Genomic DNA, 17,500 nt, shown 5'->3' with positions numbered 1-17,500 from the left:
GGGACGCTATCTGGGATATATGTTATCCAACGGCTGACACGCCGTGGACGATGACCAAAAAGCTGATTTCATTCAGATCACACAGCAGATTGACTTCAACCAAATGGGATTTTTGCGGACGCTGATAGTGGTCCAATATCTGCAACCTCAGATTAAACTGGATGTACGTATGCTTCTCCGTTGTTGGACCAAGTTCGGAGGTCCACACTGGCAAGTGCCCAAGTTCGCATAAGGCATCAACCAGTTCACTAGGATACATAGCTTATTAAGAGAATAGAAGCGAAACCTGTCAAGATTTAATAGTTACTTTTTATCTGATATCTACCTTGAGAGAGAGAGAGAGAGAGAGAGAGAGAGAGAGAGAGAGAGAGAGAGAGAGAGAGAGAGAGAGAGAGAGAGGCATTCTCTTCTAAAATATATTTCAGCCTCTAACATCCAATTTGATAGATTCTAGCGATAAAGAGGCCAAACAAGATAACAGCTCAAAGAATGAGGATGAATTCCGCTTAGTGGCTTGCATAATGCAGTTCTGCTCAGGCTCAAACCAACTCACCCCAATTACGTGAAAAATATTCTTACGTGGCCAGTCACGACAAATAACGGTTTTTGCAGTAGAGAATTCAATGGCAGAGAAGACACCACTCACCCGTTAAATGCAATACGCTCTCTCTCTCTCTCTCTCTCTCTCTCTCTCTCTCTCTCTCTCTCCTTCCTTGTGTAACACTTGAAATGCTAAACGAACAAAAGTAAATTAGTCCACAATAACATATCTGGATTTTCTTGAAAAAAAAAAAAAAAAAAATCTCAGACGAAATCTAGAGCAGTGCTTACAAACTAGTACATCTGACTGTACGCAAAAGATACTCACATACGCAAGGTAACCTAGAACACGAGCAAAATTATTATTCATTCACTTAACGGGAACAGAATATTCATCCATTCAAAGCGAACTGCATTCCCACTCGAGTGAATTCAGCAGTGCGCAACAGCAAAGGAGGGCGAGAGAGAAGAAGAGAGTTACCTTGCGCGTTACGAACAGATGACTAATTTCTTTCATCCACTACATACAACATATGAAATCAAGTATATTCCCGGAAATAAAAACTGATGAGATAAGAGTACTTCAATACGTTGTTGAAATAATGCAAGAACGAATCAAATCCAAAAGATTACTGGCAGCCAATAGTAGTGCGAGAAGGGAACTTTTAGCAATAATGAAGGATTCAAGGCTCTAAAGCGTAATAAACGAGCACAACTAAAGAGAGCAAGATAACACTGTGACCCGTGTTTTCGCCCACTTAAAATGATTCCTGGTACAGGAATACTAGATTAAAATTCCATACATTTACTGCAGTTATTCTCAGTTAGTCACTTTGAAATAAACAAAGGCATCTACGCAAACTTCAGTACTTGTAATGTGCCGTAGTTAACAGTGCACCATTACTGTATGAACATATGATTTTCGTATTTTGATTCATACTGTCCAGCAAGGAGACTGATTTCACTTTCCGTTGTACGAGATAAACTTTCGTATTTGCACTGGCGACTAAAACTTTCCCAATACATTTGGAACTTCAAGTCTACTTACATAAGTTTTTTCTAATCTATAACTGAAAGTAAATGTTACTCTATAATGTATAAAGCGGAATGCCAACAATCATTCTCAAAATTATTTAACAGAATAAACTGAACAGAACAGTTTCTACATAATAACCAGCCACTCATTGTAATACATGAGAAAAAAAAAAAAAAAACAAACATTCAATATAACGAAAAAGATCTACAAGTAATAAGCAATATTGGAGGAATGGAACAGAAGCAAGTTCCCAAAATTTCAACTTAGTCATTACAATCGACGCTTCGTGATAGGTCCCTAGGCCATAAATTTAATTAATGCCAAGGCTATGAAGATAATGATCAGTTGAAAGTCTACTTCAAGGAAACGTAATTGGATCCATACACGAAAACACAATACAGGGCATCTAATCAAACGAATAATCTAATGATGTTTAAATCACATTATAAAATGGAGCAATGTAAACCTCAAGAGCTTTTTTTTTTAGAAAGAAATTCTCTCTTGGTTGGACAGTTCAACACTCTTCCACACTATAGTGTCGCTTCTGTGCGCAAGTGTTCGTGCAGGCACAAAGCCAGCTTATTCTAAACCGACAACCACAGAGAATAAGAGGTTAACTCAACCTACCAATGAATTACATTCGAATGGAAAATTAGGTCAATTGCAATATGCTGTAAGAATGAAGAGGTCGGTCAGTGAGATTCGTGTAACGATATAAATTATAGTTAACACGGATATCCTTATTTCAGTCGCTGGATAACTAGCAATTTAGAAGTGATGAGAGAGTATTGTGATAGTGATGTACTGTACAGTACTTGAGATTTATTTCACTGAATGTCACAACATACAAGATCACGAGCATTTTTTATTTATGTATTTTACGGGGGGGTTATTTCATCACGACTCTCATACTTTAAAAGATATTGGCCATACAGTATTTCAATATTCTTAATAAACACATTGCTGATGTTCCTTCAAGGAACCGTACCAGAGTATCCTGAAATGTTCTGACTGGTCACAATTAAAATAAAGTCAACCATTGTAATAACAAGCTCTAAGTTTTCAGCACCTAGTTTACAAATATATCTTTCAGTACCGTAACACCTTACAGGGTGCTTGACAAACTTTATTATTTGAGGGAAAATTAAATTTAAAGCCTGCATAAAATCACATTATCGCACTGATGTTAAAAGATGACGCAATCTTCATTAACCGAGTGTGCCTCTCAAGAAACAAGATTTTGGAGCCAGACATCAATTCACATTCAATTCTCATGTACCTAAGACATAGGTGCTGAACTGACATTAAGTATAATCTTTGGCACATAAGTTAACATTCTTCCCATTACTCAGTCTCGTCAGTGAATCTGTACACTCAATTATTAACCTTCCTACGATTCATTAGGGACAACAAACTTATGAACACATAATTAATCGAATTGTGTACCCGTCTCCAACCCCCTTCCAAAGATAAGGGACTTTAATCAATGCTGCCTTTTACATCGCTGGCTCATCTGATATGATAGAAGAGATACCTTATCGGACAATCGATATCATCTTTCTCATTTCCAGCTTATTATAAGGTCGTGCTAACACGGACGTGTAAAGGATATTCGCAAAAGTAAATCAACTACCGGAAGGAAGTAAATAATGTAGAATTACGAATTAAAGCAACGAAAACACTGACAAAGCATCACCCGGGAATAATTCTAAAAAACTGTGCTATCACTAAAAGGGATGAATTCATATACATGAAAAATACAAATAAAAACAAATACTTTAGAGTTGCGTTTGACACGGCCCTTTCAGACTATATTTCAAACAAAAATGTACAGAATAAAAGTTATCAGAAAACACTGCGTGAAATAATGTAAACGTCAACCGGCACAAAAAATATTCTCTAATTACGAACATAGCTGTGCCCCTTACGGTACCAACTGCCATAACGCCAAAGAGATAGAGCAACTTAAGTGCCAAGTCCAAGGGTTAATCGAAGGCCAAGTACCATCAACCTCATGAGGTCACAGATGCCACACTACCCTATCTGGTCCCTAATGCTAAACTTTCGTCGTTTGATCACATTCTAGTCGCGTATAATACAACCCCATTTAAAAGTTCTAGCAATATCCAGTCACAAAAGTATCAACAACAACAAAGATCTTATACAAGAATTTACGTCCAAATATTTTCTTGATAATGAGCACTGACTTGTGAAAATTAATTTGGGAGTTTTCGTTACAATAGCAGTAGCCAACAAATTTGTGAAATCAAAATAAACGCATTTTTTCGTGATCACAACAATAAACTCAAATTACTTCATTTTCATAAGCAAACTGTTGCTCAGGCATACTGATTAAACGCCAAGCGAATCTAAAGGTCACCTTTGTTGCGCACAATTTAATTTCACGCTTCAACTCTGAACCACTGCCTTCTGCCATGGTGAAAGTATACGCATATACTTCTTAAACCATATGGACACGCTTGCAAGGAACCAACAGACAACTTGCAAGCAACGGACAGACACAACTTGCATCGAAGGCCTGACTTAAAACATCTCCTCTTCCAGATACGTATTTCCAAGACGCTCTTGTAAGCCATCAACATCTGTACGATAAATATGTACAATCGAAAATCGATGAGAGACTTCAGAATCCTCTCATACTTTGAGGATATCTCTGGAGGCTAGTATAGGTGTACTTGCGTATGTGTGTACGCGTGTATGTAAACGCCTTACTCGGATGTTTAATACTTGGAAAATAAAAGCGTGTCTATCAACATCTTGCCAAATAGTCTAAAAATTATACTTATCGTTGTTGAAAATTTCTTTCAAATGTACTTTAGATTCGACAACACACTAGTTGAGAGAGAGAGAGAGAGAGAGAGAGAGAGAGAGAGAGAGAGAGAGAGAGAGAGAGAAGAACTGTTCCCTTCATCTTAACTCGTGATGAACTTTCCAAAATGTAAGAGAGAAAATGAAATCAAAGTTACTACAGCAAGAACATGAGATGTGCTAATCAATAAGCTTTCCCAAAGACGACAATCACATTAAAGAATAACTTACCTTCATAAAACGCATCTATTCACACAAAAATTAAGAAAGACAACGACAGAAGCAAAACAAACCAGCTGGCAACTTTGACGATGCCATGGAACACATACCTGGAAAAAAAAAAAAAAAAAAAATTTAGTTAATAACAAATGCAGAGAACTTATATTCGGGAAACCATGATATTAAATTTAACCTCACACCTACGTAAATGGTACAGTTACCAGCTAAATCCGGGATTTCATCTGAACACAAAAAATGCATATATATATATTATATGGCTCACGAAAAAGTTTGAAGGTTAGCCTAGGCTGGTAGCACGAATGCCAAAGTTGTGAGTATTGTTCAGCATCTAAATGAAGTTACGTCAACTCAATGTTAAGGCTGCTAAAACCATTTCAAAATTGGACCTTTAGTACATGTACACGTATACAAACGCGCACACTATATTATATATATATATATATATATATATATATATATATATATATATATATATATATATATATATATATATATATATATATATATATATATATATATATATTTCAAAATTACACCTTTATACATACATACACACACTATATATATATATATATATATATATATATATATATATATATATATATATATATATATATATATATATATATATATATATATATATATATATATATATATATATATATATATATTAAACATAACAACAATGAACGAGGAGTAAAATAAGCCTTGCGGTCGAAGCTCATACAGAACTGATTTTAAACAGAGTTTTAATTGCAATAGCTATACCACAAACCATGTTTTTTCCCCTTTTGCTTAATATCACTCCATGGATGCGACTCAGTATCTTTATCTCTCTGTAACTATTTCTCTGATTTATTCAGTAAGTAGCAATAATAGTTGTTTACACTTGCCGTCGTCCCGCCTAGAGCCTCCGTCATTTTTGACGTAAGAGCAAGATCACAAGACAGCAACTCCAATGGAGTCAGGGACTCTACAGTACATCATTTACAATAAAAGCTGTACAGAATTTTGAGTCACTGAAGGCGTTTGATTAGTCATAAGTTTTCGTCGTAAATGAAAGAACGAACTCAGTTTTCATCGCAAACAAAATAAATCGATTAACTCAAAACAATAACAGGTTACAATTTCGAATCGGGAAAGTAATGCTCTTTATTTGTCATCAAACGCAAGCTTCAAATGGGAACACGGACTAGATTGATACCAATATATCCCCATCACTGAAAACTGAATCACGGTTATTGAGACAAATATGCAATCACTCAAACGACAAACTACTAGAGGTTATATACAAAAGCTCATAACCCTCTCTTTCAAAACAAGTCACCGGAGCACGTCAATCATACAACGATCTAAGCATCAACATGGAAAAAATCATAAGAAACTAAACCTAATTTCTTGAAGCTTACAAAAATTTTTTGAAAAGTGCTTCAATAAAATGAAAAGACGGGATGAAATACGGACGACCGGAAGAATGTGGTAAAGGATGAGGAAAGATTTTGAAACAGAATGGAGCTAAACGCCAGGGAAACCACACACACGCACGCACACTGCCATTACGGCGGTATGACGAACTATAAGCTGCGGCATTTGCGCAAGCTCTTAGAAAGGCAAGGTACTTATGTACATTATCTGAGTGCAGAAAAGGCACTTGGCGAAGGCAAATAGAGCGTGGTGACACGGCAAACGACCTATAAGGCCCAGCCTCCAACGTGATCACTCTCCCACTTCTATCTCCATATTTCCGCAATTTATCTTCCAACAAACTGCGACTTTTTCCAATCTACTAAAGAGTTCCATCTGGTGGGCTACACTATTCTTCCTCCTCGAATCGTTTCTTCTCAGATACATAACGTCTGAGGATTAATTAATGGATCTTCCATGATGGTGGATGTAATAAGGTGCAAATGAATGCAAATGCGTCGGACAAACGGCCAAAACAACAGATTGAATCAAATTACACGGAGACTAAAGCTAAACGAACTTGGGATGCAACTGGCGAGGCTAAATTATCCTGATTCATTTGTATTTATAAGCAATGAATTGATCTACACACACAAACAAACAAACAAACAAACACACACACACCTCCGGGGAGTTTATAAATTAATAGGCTAGATCATGAGATTTGAAAGCACACACACAGCTGGCATATTTTCCTTAAAATTAATGTCTGCTTCGATGAAAAATATCCATAAATTAACCTTCCGCATTTAAACAATTAGATACAAGGGACCAGGTCAATAGGTTCGTGCCCACTGCCCAAACACAGGTACTTTATGCCAGCAGCTACTGGTTATAACAGGAGGTCACCAATTCGTTAACAAACTCAATCCTCGGCTGAATTAAATATTAACAGTGTAGTGAGTACACATACACAGAGCATACACATACTGCCTCAAACACGATAGGTTTCGTAATTCTATGCATTTCCTACCCTGACATAAAAAATGAGCCCATTCATTAAAGACTTATAATGTTTGATACTATGGCATGCCAAGGTCTACTTTTCAAAACATCACACCTGAAATTTATAGTGTTAAAAGGTGTCCGTGACCAGCTTATTACAGAAGTGATTTTGCGTAACTACTTAAAGCACTTGATTTTGTAACTGGTCCATTTCTGTCAAATTTGAGATATTGAAAAAAAAAAATAGTTTTACAAGCATAACTGTCCTAGCTGTTGCAACGATATCTAATATTTTCTCCCAACTTTCAGACCTCTGCAACACAGAAGTTTTTATGCTCTTCTTGGGAGAAGCATCAACTTTTTAATAAAAGTGATAAAAATCTTAATACTATTTTTGTATTTTCTCAACATTCCTTCACAACACAACTAGAATTCACTAGTTTAAAACTGGTACAATGAGGGGAGTTATGAGGAAAGATATACACATGAATGGATACTGGAAAAGATGAGGACTGTAGCTGATGGTGTAAGTCAAGGTTAGTTATCCGAATCTAGAAATACTAAAGAAACTTTGAAAACGAACGTTTGTGAAATGTCTAATTCATTATGCCTAGAATAATACATGTAAAGAAGCCATCGTTGTTTTTGTACAGTAATGTTCGCTACGGAAGTTTATCAATTTAAAATGCAGGTTAGTAACAAAACATGAGGCAAGAGAGCAAGATGTCTCTTGAGTACAATGAAAAGCTCAATCCGAAGATCAAGATATTTTTTAGCCTACAGCTATTTAAACGTAGAGGACACGTATATGATTAAAAGACAGTGAACCGGAAGGCCAGCACAGCAATACTGGGCTGCAAATGCTTGTGTAAATGGGAATAAGTCTAAGAGTACACCAAAAATTTATACATGCGAAAGACAATCAGAATGAGCGTAAATATTACGTGTCGAGGTGGTTCAGGTATGCACAGAATGGGAACACATACGATGGCACAAAGGGATTACGATATCAGAATGCATTTTACTTCATTCACAACTCCACAAATACGAGTATACAAAATAAAACTGGAGAACAATTACAAGTTTTGGAGCTGTAAAGGGTACAATTCCAACATAACAGTGTTTACGCTACAAATCAGAGATCTCGCACGTTGAACACGGACAATGATGAGGTGTTGTTAAAGACATGCCATTTCATAACATTTCAAAATGACCTTGCAAAGAAAAAGAGAATGATTATAAAACTACATGGTCGTTGCAGCCAGACATATCAAAACAAACATAATCAATAAAGCTCTGCGTATAGGTATAACGATTTTAAACACGAAAAAAGTCATTACAATAACCTACCATATAAAACATCAAATACCATGAAGTAAGAAGGTCGATTCTGCCTAAAATATACAGGAAGTGTGTAGTAAGGTGACCACATGCCAGTGAAACGTTAACAGGAAGGGAAACAGGTATGGATATAACGTTTGTGCGCATGTGCGCATATCTTGCCTTCAGGGAAAGTGATGACCTGTCTCACATAACTTCTATATTATTGACGTCCTTCCTTCTCCTTCCTACCTTTCCTACTTATCGTCGTCTCCTCCTCCTCCTCCTCAACACACGTACCAGTCGGTATATGCCAGGTTTTAATCGCAAGTATAACCCCATTTTGAGCTATGTGGTGGTTCCGCGTGCTTTATGGCTACCATGAAGTGGATGTTCACTTTCACCGTGATGACCGTGTGCGGTGTTAGTATGTGCATGCAATGTGCAAGTGCGCTCGTACTGTTGTGCTTGCGCAGGTACAAGCTCCTCATCCAACACCTTGAAACGAGAACCCTCAGCAACATTTGCTTGAGACATTTGTCTTTTTCCCCTCTCCCTTTATTAAGTACTGGGTAAAATTTAAGAATAAAGCTTGAAATCAATTCAAATATTCTTCTAACATAAAACTAACGTGAACTGATTTCATTAAAGAGTTCTTGTTCTTATGCGATGTTATCAAACACTCATTTGTCTTGCTTAGTTTCGGTGCTTATTTCCTTCAAGAATTTATGAATGCCTAGAAATGCTTCTCACATCAATGTCCTGAAAAAATCTGAATAAAACTTTTGCCACTTTCCAATTACCACTCATTTCTGTGATTCTCTATACCGTGCCAAGAATTATCTAGAATGTGAGTCTTTTGTTTCCAAGACTTTACCACACACAGATGTAAAAACACTCGAACATCAGATTTTGTCCAGATATTAAAAAAAAAAATTGTAAATAAATAAAAATAATTTCACTGACTTAAAAACTCGAGAGTTTAAACCAAACCATAATATGAAATTCTCTCTCGACAGAGAGAAAAAGTCCTCTTTGATAGCTATCAAAGCAAACGAACTAGAAACTTTTTACAATCCTCTTTTTCGTCTTTCTTTACTTTAAGTGACTACTGCTGAGAGAGAGAGAGAGAGAGAGAGAGAGAGAGAGAGAGAGAGAGAGAGAGAGAGAGAGAGAGAGAGAGAGAATCATCTGCTGACTCTGTGACAGAATAAAAAAAAAAAAATGCCCTAACAGCACACTATCTTTAGTTTAAATTCGCTCTGAAATCCTGGATAGGGCTAAATGACTGGCAATAGCTGAAACCAAAACAATTTTCCCCTAACATAAAAAGCAAAATTTATATAAAGCTTACACAATCCTCGCGACTTCAACCAAATATGAAGAAACTAATTCCAAGTCTTTTCCACACTGAGAGAGAGAGAGAGAGAGAGAGAGAGAGAGAGAGAGAGAGAGAGAGAGAGAGATTCTTTCAGCTCCGCCAACAGCAGTGCCTTTAATTCTACGTTGGTACACTTGGACCCTTTCGCAACCAAAGTAAAATTATGGCCTTCGCTCCAATTCCTTAAAATACCTTCCGACATCCTATGCCGCCCTTAACTCTCTCTCGATCGGTAGTGCTGGTTGCTTACCGCAATCTTACGTCAAGTGTTACGTCACAAGGTACAATATGTGGTGAAGGGAGTGTGGGGGACCGTGCGGGGGGAGAGGCTGAGCAGTCAATTTGTTACAGCGGCTCGTTTTTAGTGTGATGAGGATCTGATTAAAAATATTTACTGGAGAGACCTGTTGGCAGTCTTCGAATTCGTCAATTCAAAATTGAGAGGTGATCCCAACAGCGATCCAGCATTCTGGATGGTACCTTCTGGACGTCGAAAATAGAAAACAAACAATCGTCATACTCTTAACAAACGTACATGCTATGAAGCACACGTGAAAAAAACATATGATACAAGAGCTCAATATTACCAGTAAATAAATGAGGTCTACGAATAATTATTTAAAACCAAGGACGATACATACGCCTTAATTAGATCGGCCTTGCATACATCTCAATGATACCTGTCGATTACTCGAGTTTTTACTAACTCACACTAACATTGTTTCTCAGTCTTTCAAATATTATTCGCACCACCTGACGAAAAAATAACCAACCCGATAACTCTTGAATCCCCCAGGCAGGCTTAAGAAAGAGAGCGTAAGAGCGAAGAGTAAAAAGGATTGACTCTGAGCTAAGAGTGTGGGGGAGTCAGCAGGAGGGTGTGAGGGGGGGAAAGAGAGGTACCCTCAATCTACCAACCTGGCTGCCACGTCACCTTTTCGAATCCCCCAACACTGCAGGTTATTACCTGGGTGTTCCCACGCACTCGCTCACCTCACGGTTTAGGTCATGCCATCGCCCAGACCAAGACTACCTTTTCCTATACCTCTCGTCTCCCCACCACAGACTTCATAGGGTTGTATCGTCATGCACAGCATATCAGACAAGAATCATCGGCCCCTGTGTAAGTATACACCTGCACATGCAACGTTCAAATTGCTACAACGCGCTCACATACGTTCCACCATAATCCTAAATGTGTATTTTCAAAATCCACTGATTAAGTGCAACAGGAGCCAAATTATAATCTAACCCGCTGCACTCTCTAAAATTTAAATAGAGAGGGTGGTACCTCGAAGGACATCAGGATGTTCATGTGTTAAGTTGCGCCCTTGGTCAAACGGGATTTACTACCACACACTTCTCCTAACGTGACCCGTTTCACCCTCGAGATTATTACCTAAAAGCAGCGGGTACGATGCCAAGACGTGATTCCTTACGGCTGCATTAGTCTTGTAACACACTATCATGTAATGCATACCTGTTATTGATTTACGATTTTTCATATGTAATAAAATTATTCGTTTTAACTCGTCTTTAGGGTGTCTCAAAATTCGTTTACATCCGGTTTATAAATACGCAATATATAATACTTACTTTCTAGACCAATTTGCATTTTCACTTTCCATCGAACTGTCTACTAATATTGTCTTTTAATGTTAAAAATATATCAGCACACAATGACTAACTTTAACTGAAGCTAACCTCACTTGTTCTAACCGTCCGAAAACATAAATTATTTTTTTTTATGTAGACATCATATGAAAATAAGCAGATGGGTTGATGCATGTGATTTAATTTAAACCACAGCCTCATAATAACAGGTTAGTAGATTAGAGATTTCAGTTATATTCCAGTAATCACTGGTCATGCAAAAACAACCCAATCATTTCAAGTTTACTTTTCAAACGCATCAAACACCTCCACAATACAAACAGCAACAAATTACCTCTTTTTGCAAAGCTTTGTTCTTTCCAAGCAGAGAGAGAGAGAGAGAGAGAGAGAGAGAGAGAGAGAGAGAGATTGAAAAACACTCAAGAGGACAATGACTGAGCCCGGAGGAGCGTGCCACTTATAACCAAACATCATAAATGAAAGCCAAGTCGTTTTCAATTTGTTCAACTCAGACTGAATAATAACCAAACAATGAATGAGTCAGGGTATACACACTGCAACTGTATTCACAACTAAACGACAACTGACGCAATATAAGACAAGGGGGGCTCCAGAGTTGCAGATATATAATAACATACAAGGCAAACAATCCACCTGCAAAAAATTATTTACACTGACAACAATACCAAGAGAAGCTGACAAAGTTTAAAACAGCTGGACATGAAACCACTTCAAATCCAATGGAAAAAAAATAATCTTTGGTTATTTACAGCAAACGACGGCCTCTGTTAAATGATAAAACATGCCAACTCAAGTCGATATTCTTAGAGGATTTTGTAAAATGCTTGTGGTTTAGGAAATATTTCTCTAATGTTAATGTATCCTTTTACTTTTCTTATACTACAGGATTGATCTCAAGTATTTATGTACTGGGACTTATGGGCTGCTCTATGAGCAAAAACCCGTGCTGACATAGAGCCAACTTAATAAAAAAACAACAAAGTACTGGGCCAAAAGCAGCCATTCGGGGCTGTAATAAAAAAATGTAGCTTTATAAGATATACAATTGACAAAGTGATTTTCTTACTTATTTCACCGATGAAACAGACAGACAGACAGACAGACAGAGAGAGACAGAGAGACAGAGACAGACAGACAGAGAGAGAGAGAGACAGAGAGAGAGAGAGAATGCACCTATACTCAAACACTATTTAAATGAAGCGTGAAAAAAACACTGACCATACAACCACAATTCCTGTTGAAGTATGCCGTACTGTTAGTCGCGTCTTGAAAGGACCAGCATGGCGGAAGAGAACTAAGATGCAGTATTCCATTTGGTTTGCTCTGCTCTTCATCCTGCACAGGATTATTCTCATCACACTGACCAGTTTCATTTCCCTCAGATCACCGAGTAAAAAGTATTTTCCCGCATGGTTCTTCTTTTCTTCGGTTTTAAGAGCAGAGACTAAAAACTTCTTTAATAATAACTGATGAGAGGAAGGACCACCGCGCCCCTATTAAACATACCAGCAGTCAACCTCCGTGTCCTTTCTCCATACCACTGACTTGCAAAATATATTTTATTCAAATCTGTATACAAATCAAAATGTCTCAAATGAAAAAGTGACTAGTCTGGAATAACACTCAATACTGAAAGCATAGTTACAGCTGGTTAAAATAATATTTTTAATAATTTCCACCAACTGAAGAGATTTTAATAAAACCTCTGTTCACCAAATAGTCCAACCTACTCGTATTGTGCAGCCGCCACAGTGGGCTAATTTTGCCACAGTAGTAAAAGGTCGCCGAAATCACTGACCTCGCCAGCAATTACTACAAATGAATTAAAGAATCATTTAGCCGACAATGCTGCCTCATCAACGGTCTCTCTCTCTCTCTCTCTCTCTCTCTCTCTCTCATGAAAATATTCTGGGTAACGTCGATTAAACCATTCACGGACTACTACCTACCAATATAGCTTCCCAACCCTTCCAACTACAGCCAAATAAAAGGACTGTGCTGCCGGTGGCTCATTTCATAACCAACTCACGATATCCGCCCCCTCGCCTAATAAAAGTAAACACGACTTTTCCTATCGTGCTACAGTGAAAGTGATGATACCAAGTAGCATCCAACGTATGCATAAATGCTATAAAATACTGTTCATGTCAAAATCCAGGAAAGATACTTCAATATTCACCGCGCTTTCTGTTAGAGTCGGACACCTTTGCTCTTCAGTTCCTGCATAATCCCGAAACCGATGTTAGATGCGTGTACTATACCCCCACGTAAACTATAGGATAATGCAGCAGATACTGCTAGTTTCGCCATTTGTAAACTCATGGCCGTAAACTTATGGAATTATTTTCGTTAGCTGCATTAACCAACCAGAATGCATATCAAAAGTTACAGATATCTTACCAGATGAGCCAGGAGGCTGTGACACCGACCATTTCAGCGGCCCCCGTAACGGGCGTGATTCTAACTCGATCTGGCACTTTGTATCCAATTCCGAAGTCATGTCTGACACCATGCTTTCAATAACTTTGCAAATTACGTCCGGATCCACACGGAGAGGGCATCGACGAGGTAATCCCCCACCCCCAAGAGGGATGGAGCCGTTCATCCATTCTACGGGTAATTCTCACATGCGTGCACATGCTCACAAAGATAATCTACAGCACCTAGCAAGGGAATAAAATTCGAAAATCGCAATGTCATGAGATGATATGCTTTAAATTGCGGATCAAAATGACTGAATATTGCATCAATAAAACATAGCTCGTAATGAGTGTATGTAAATGCCCGGCTTTCATGACCGAATAAGTACTCTGGCAGTACTATATCAAGAGTACTATATCAACAGTTATAGACGCAAATCATCATTTCTAATATGAGGGGATTTTGCCCCAGGCTGGGTCATTGTTCCCCTTACCACCTGCGGGTATTATTTTATTATTAAATAACCCTTATGAACAACATCGCCTATATCCCACATAATACAGATGTAACACACTATATATAATTATATATATATATATATATATATATATATATATATATATATATATATATATATATATATATATATATATATAGTTTATGTAATCTTGTTGACGAACGATTGCAAAATTCTGATCCATCCTTTGCAAGGCCAGTTTAAAGAGGCTGTATCACTACTATAAAAGGCTATGCATCATTACGTTTTATGACTTGTATTGTTGTTTGTGTATGCATATTTATCAATTTTACAAAAATCGACTCTTTTCCCTTTTCACATCAAATCACTATATTATGAGGAGGATTGTTTTACCAGCTCGTGACCTTTATGGATTTTTTAAATAACTTCGTTGAAAAAATATATATAAACAGATAAGTATCAAGTATTTACCAAAAGAAAAAGCGGGTTTTAAGTACTTATGTAATCAACTTTCCCTCTCTCTCCTCCTTAATGCCGTTACACTTGCGTTCCCGTCATCAGCCCGGGTACCCTACTCTAACTCTATACCATACCATTCATTCACATTAGGTCAGCTTCTTACAAATGCCCCGGGCCCCTTTCAATCCCTGGGTCTGCATATTCCACCATCCGATCTAATCCTAAGGTCTGCCCGAATACCCGTTCCTCCTTTAATCCCTTACGTTATGCCTTGTTTTATTGCATGCCTCGGGTCTACAATAAAGCGAAGTCCCTCCGGACGCCATGATGGAAGCGTGCTACACTGTATCAACCCCTCCACCTCCTCACGTTCATCAGGTCCTACGACCTCTAGGTCCAGTTCCTTGGTTATTTCTTTGTTTATACTTCTTTGTTTACAATTCCCAGACTTCATTTCAAGGCAAACACTCTTTCTGTGAGTCATGCCTGGATTTTAGGAACACACGCTCTTGCTGCAATGAACGTCTGGACCATTAAAATATAAATTGCATTTGAGTAAATATTTCCTTGGGGTTTCCATACTCACCAAAATACATTTTGGTATTCACTTAATGAAGTCAAAATCAATATTCGTTCAATGAACGTCGATTTTTCTAAAATCTATGCCGTGTAAATTTAAAACCTCTAAGCCACAATATAAGTGTCATTAATAAGTTTCCTTCAATTTAACAACTCGTATATATCTTTCGAACTTACAGACATTAACAAATGACAAGACACGACACCAACATCGAGGAGAAACAAGATTACAACCCAATAGCATTTCCTGATCAGTTTTCGAAGGAACATGCGACCATTTTCCTTAGCTTTATACAGTTCGAAAGAAGGGCAATAAAATGAAGGAATTGGGGAAAATCCTGTAGAGAATAGGAAATGGAAAAGGTCGAGGAATAAAAAAAAGTTGGAATTAGTGTAAACAGGTGGAGAAATTACGAAGAAAAACTTTCAAATGAGTGACAGTGTTTATAGAAAGTACTCTGCAGAGGGAAAAACGGCAACACACAAACACCGAGGGTATGAAATACAAAGAGGACCCAGCGTCGACGTGTCAGTGATCCAATTCTGAGGATGAAGAGATGAAAGCCCACGCCCATATCGCCCTAAGAAGTGTCTTCCTAGTGGAACGTAAGAGGGAATAGCAACGAGCACGTCTCCCGAAGTGTTGCCCAAAACGGGTGGCTCTATTACTATCCCTGCATGCCACGGTACCTTGGAGACATTTTATGAGGCCCGGGGGAGATGGCACTGCTCATTCCAAATGCGGGCCACGGCGTTTGCAATAAATATACACAAGACTTACAAGGAGGGCTTATATGACTTGGCTTGACCCAGCCCCAGCTACTTGTCACAGGTCGCTAAATTGTAATTTCCTTTTTCATTACATTTTCATGCCTGCAAAATATGCAGCAGTAAACGTCTGAGCCTTGAATATCAAGGTGGTGCTTAATTGCAAGGCGAAGCAGTGTGTTAAGTTCCAGGTAAATAACAACACCATTACGATAATTACGATGATAAGTCTGATAAAACAAAACAACAACTACAGTAATAAGACAAACGAAAACACCACTGTAAAAAGAGACAAAAGTAAACTGCGCGGCCAATTTACATAAACCTCTTTAGAGGCTACGCGGTTTAAAATACCGGTAACCACACTCCAAAAAAGCCACAACGCGCCCTTCTGGCAATGCTTTAGGAACAAAAATATTACAAAAATTACTTTGAGAAACCACATGGATTTCTTGCATTAGAGATAGGTAGAACTTCCAAACTTCTTCACAAAAGGAACATAATAAGCCATTCTATTTTTATTAAACTCTGGAAGTCTTTTATTTCTGTGTTCTTCGAGTTCTCGCAGTTGTTTCGGGAAATTATCCCATCACCCAACATAACAGGCGGATGGATCGAGCATTGGTTGGAAACCAAAACACATGACCTGTCTATATTTCTTTGTTCTGAAACAAAGATATTCACTTTTTTTTTTTTTTGTAACGAGATCTGCTACTAAAATCCTCTTAAAACGTCAGCAGTCTGAGAAAAGAAAAAGAAAGATCATTTCTAAAGAAAACCGTTAGATAACAACAATAGTTTTGCTACCAAAATACCATCTAATTACAACTACGATGAACTTTTCGTTTAAAATCTTGTCGTATATCAATGTCTGCAAATGAAGACCATAAAGACAGGAAAAAAATTTCAATGGTTAAGTGGTTATTTTGCGACAGAAAAATTACAGATTACGTGACTCTCAACTTTGGTAGTCCTTTACTCGTCTCTGCTCTTCCAGTAAATAAGAACACTTGATGAGGTACAAGTGCTTCCTACTGACCAAAGAATACAAGTTTATTTTTGGCGTCAAGAATATCGACTGAAAGTGTAATGGTACGGAAGTGGGCTATTTTATTTTTATAACAGCAAGCTTTCAAGCCAACATTCACATGCTTGCTGTTAATGAAGAAACAGCTGTTCCACGTGGACTTCAAGAAAGGTAGTCAAAATACAAAGTAAAACACTAGAATTTGTACTTGAATAAAAATCGCTCAAAAGCAGTTCAAAGTGACATTAAAAGTAGTAAGAATAAGACGAAGTACATTCGCATTTATTTTTGTGTGTAATAGTCTAATGATAATGAACTACGAGTCTATAAAAAAACACATTACACAGTGACAGTGCATAAGAAATAATGTACCGTACT

The 17,500-nt window shown here is 37.6% G+C and overlaps 1 protein-coding gene across 6 annotated transcripts in view; it reads right to left on the bottom strand.

Moving 5' to 3' along the window:
- Tmep (Transmembrane endosomal protein) overlaps positions 1–17,500 on the bottom strand; it is a 104,635-nt gene that overhangs the window by 54,363 nt on the left and 32,772 nt on the right. Inside the window, exon 1 of one of the 6 annotated variants that reach the window (XM_067083946.1) lies at positions 4,637–4,666. The exons of the other annotated variants lie outside the window; for them this stretch is intronic. Coding sequence (XP_066940047.1) covers positions 4,637–4,651 — 15 coding nt within the window. The 5' untranslated portion in view covers positions 4,652–4,666. Of the gene's footprint in view, positions 1–4,636; positions 4,667–17,500 lie in introns of those variants that run through there. 6 annotated transcript variants of the gene reach the window in all.

Source organism: Macrobrachium rosenbergii, chromosome 41 (genome assembly GCF_040412425.1).
Source record: "Macrobrachium rosenbergii isolate ZJJX-2024 chromosome 41, ASM4041242v1, whole genome shotgun sequence".
NCBI classification, from domain to species: Eukaryota; Metazoa; Arthropoda; class Malacostraca; order Decapoda; family Palaemonidae; genus Macrobrachium; species Macrobrachium rosenbergii.
The sequence above is the reverse complement of the archived record's forward strand: the minus strand, read 5'-3'. Positions and strand labels throughout refer to the sequence as shown.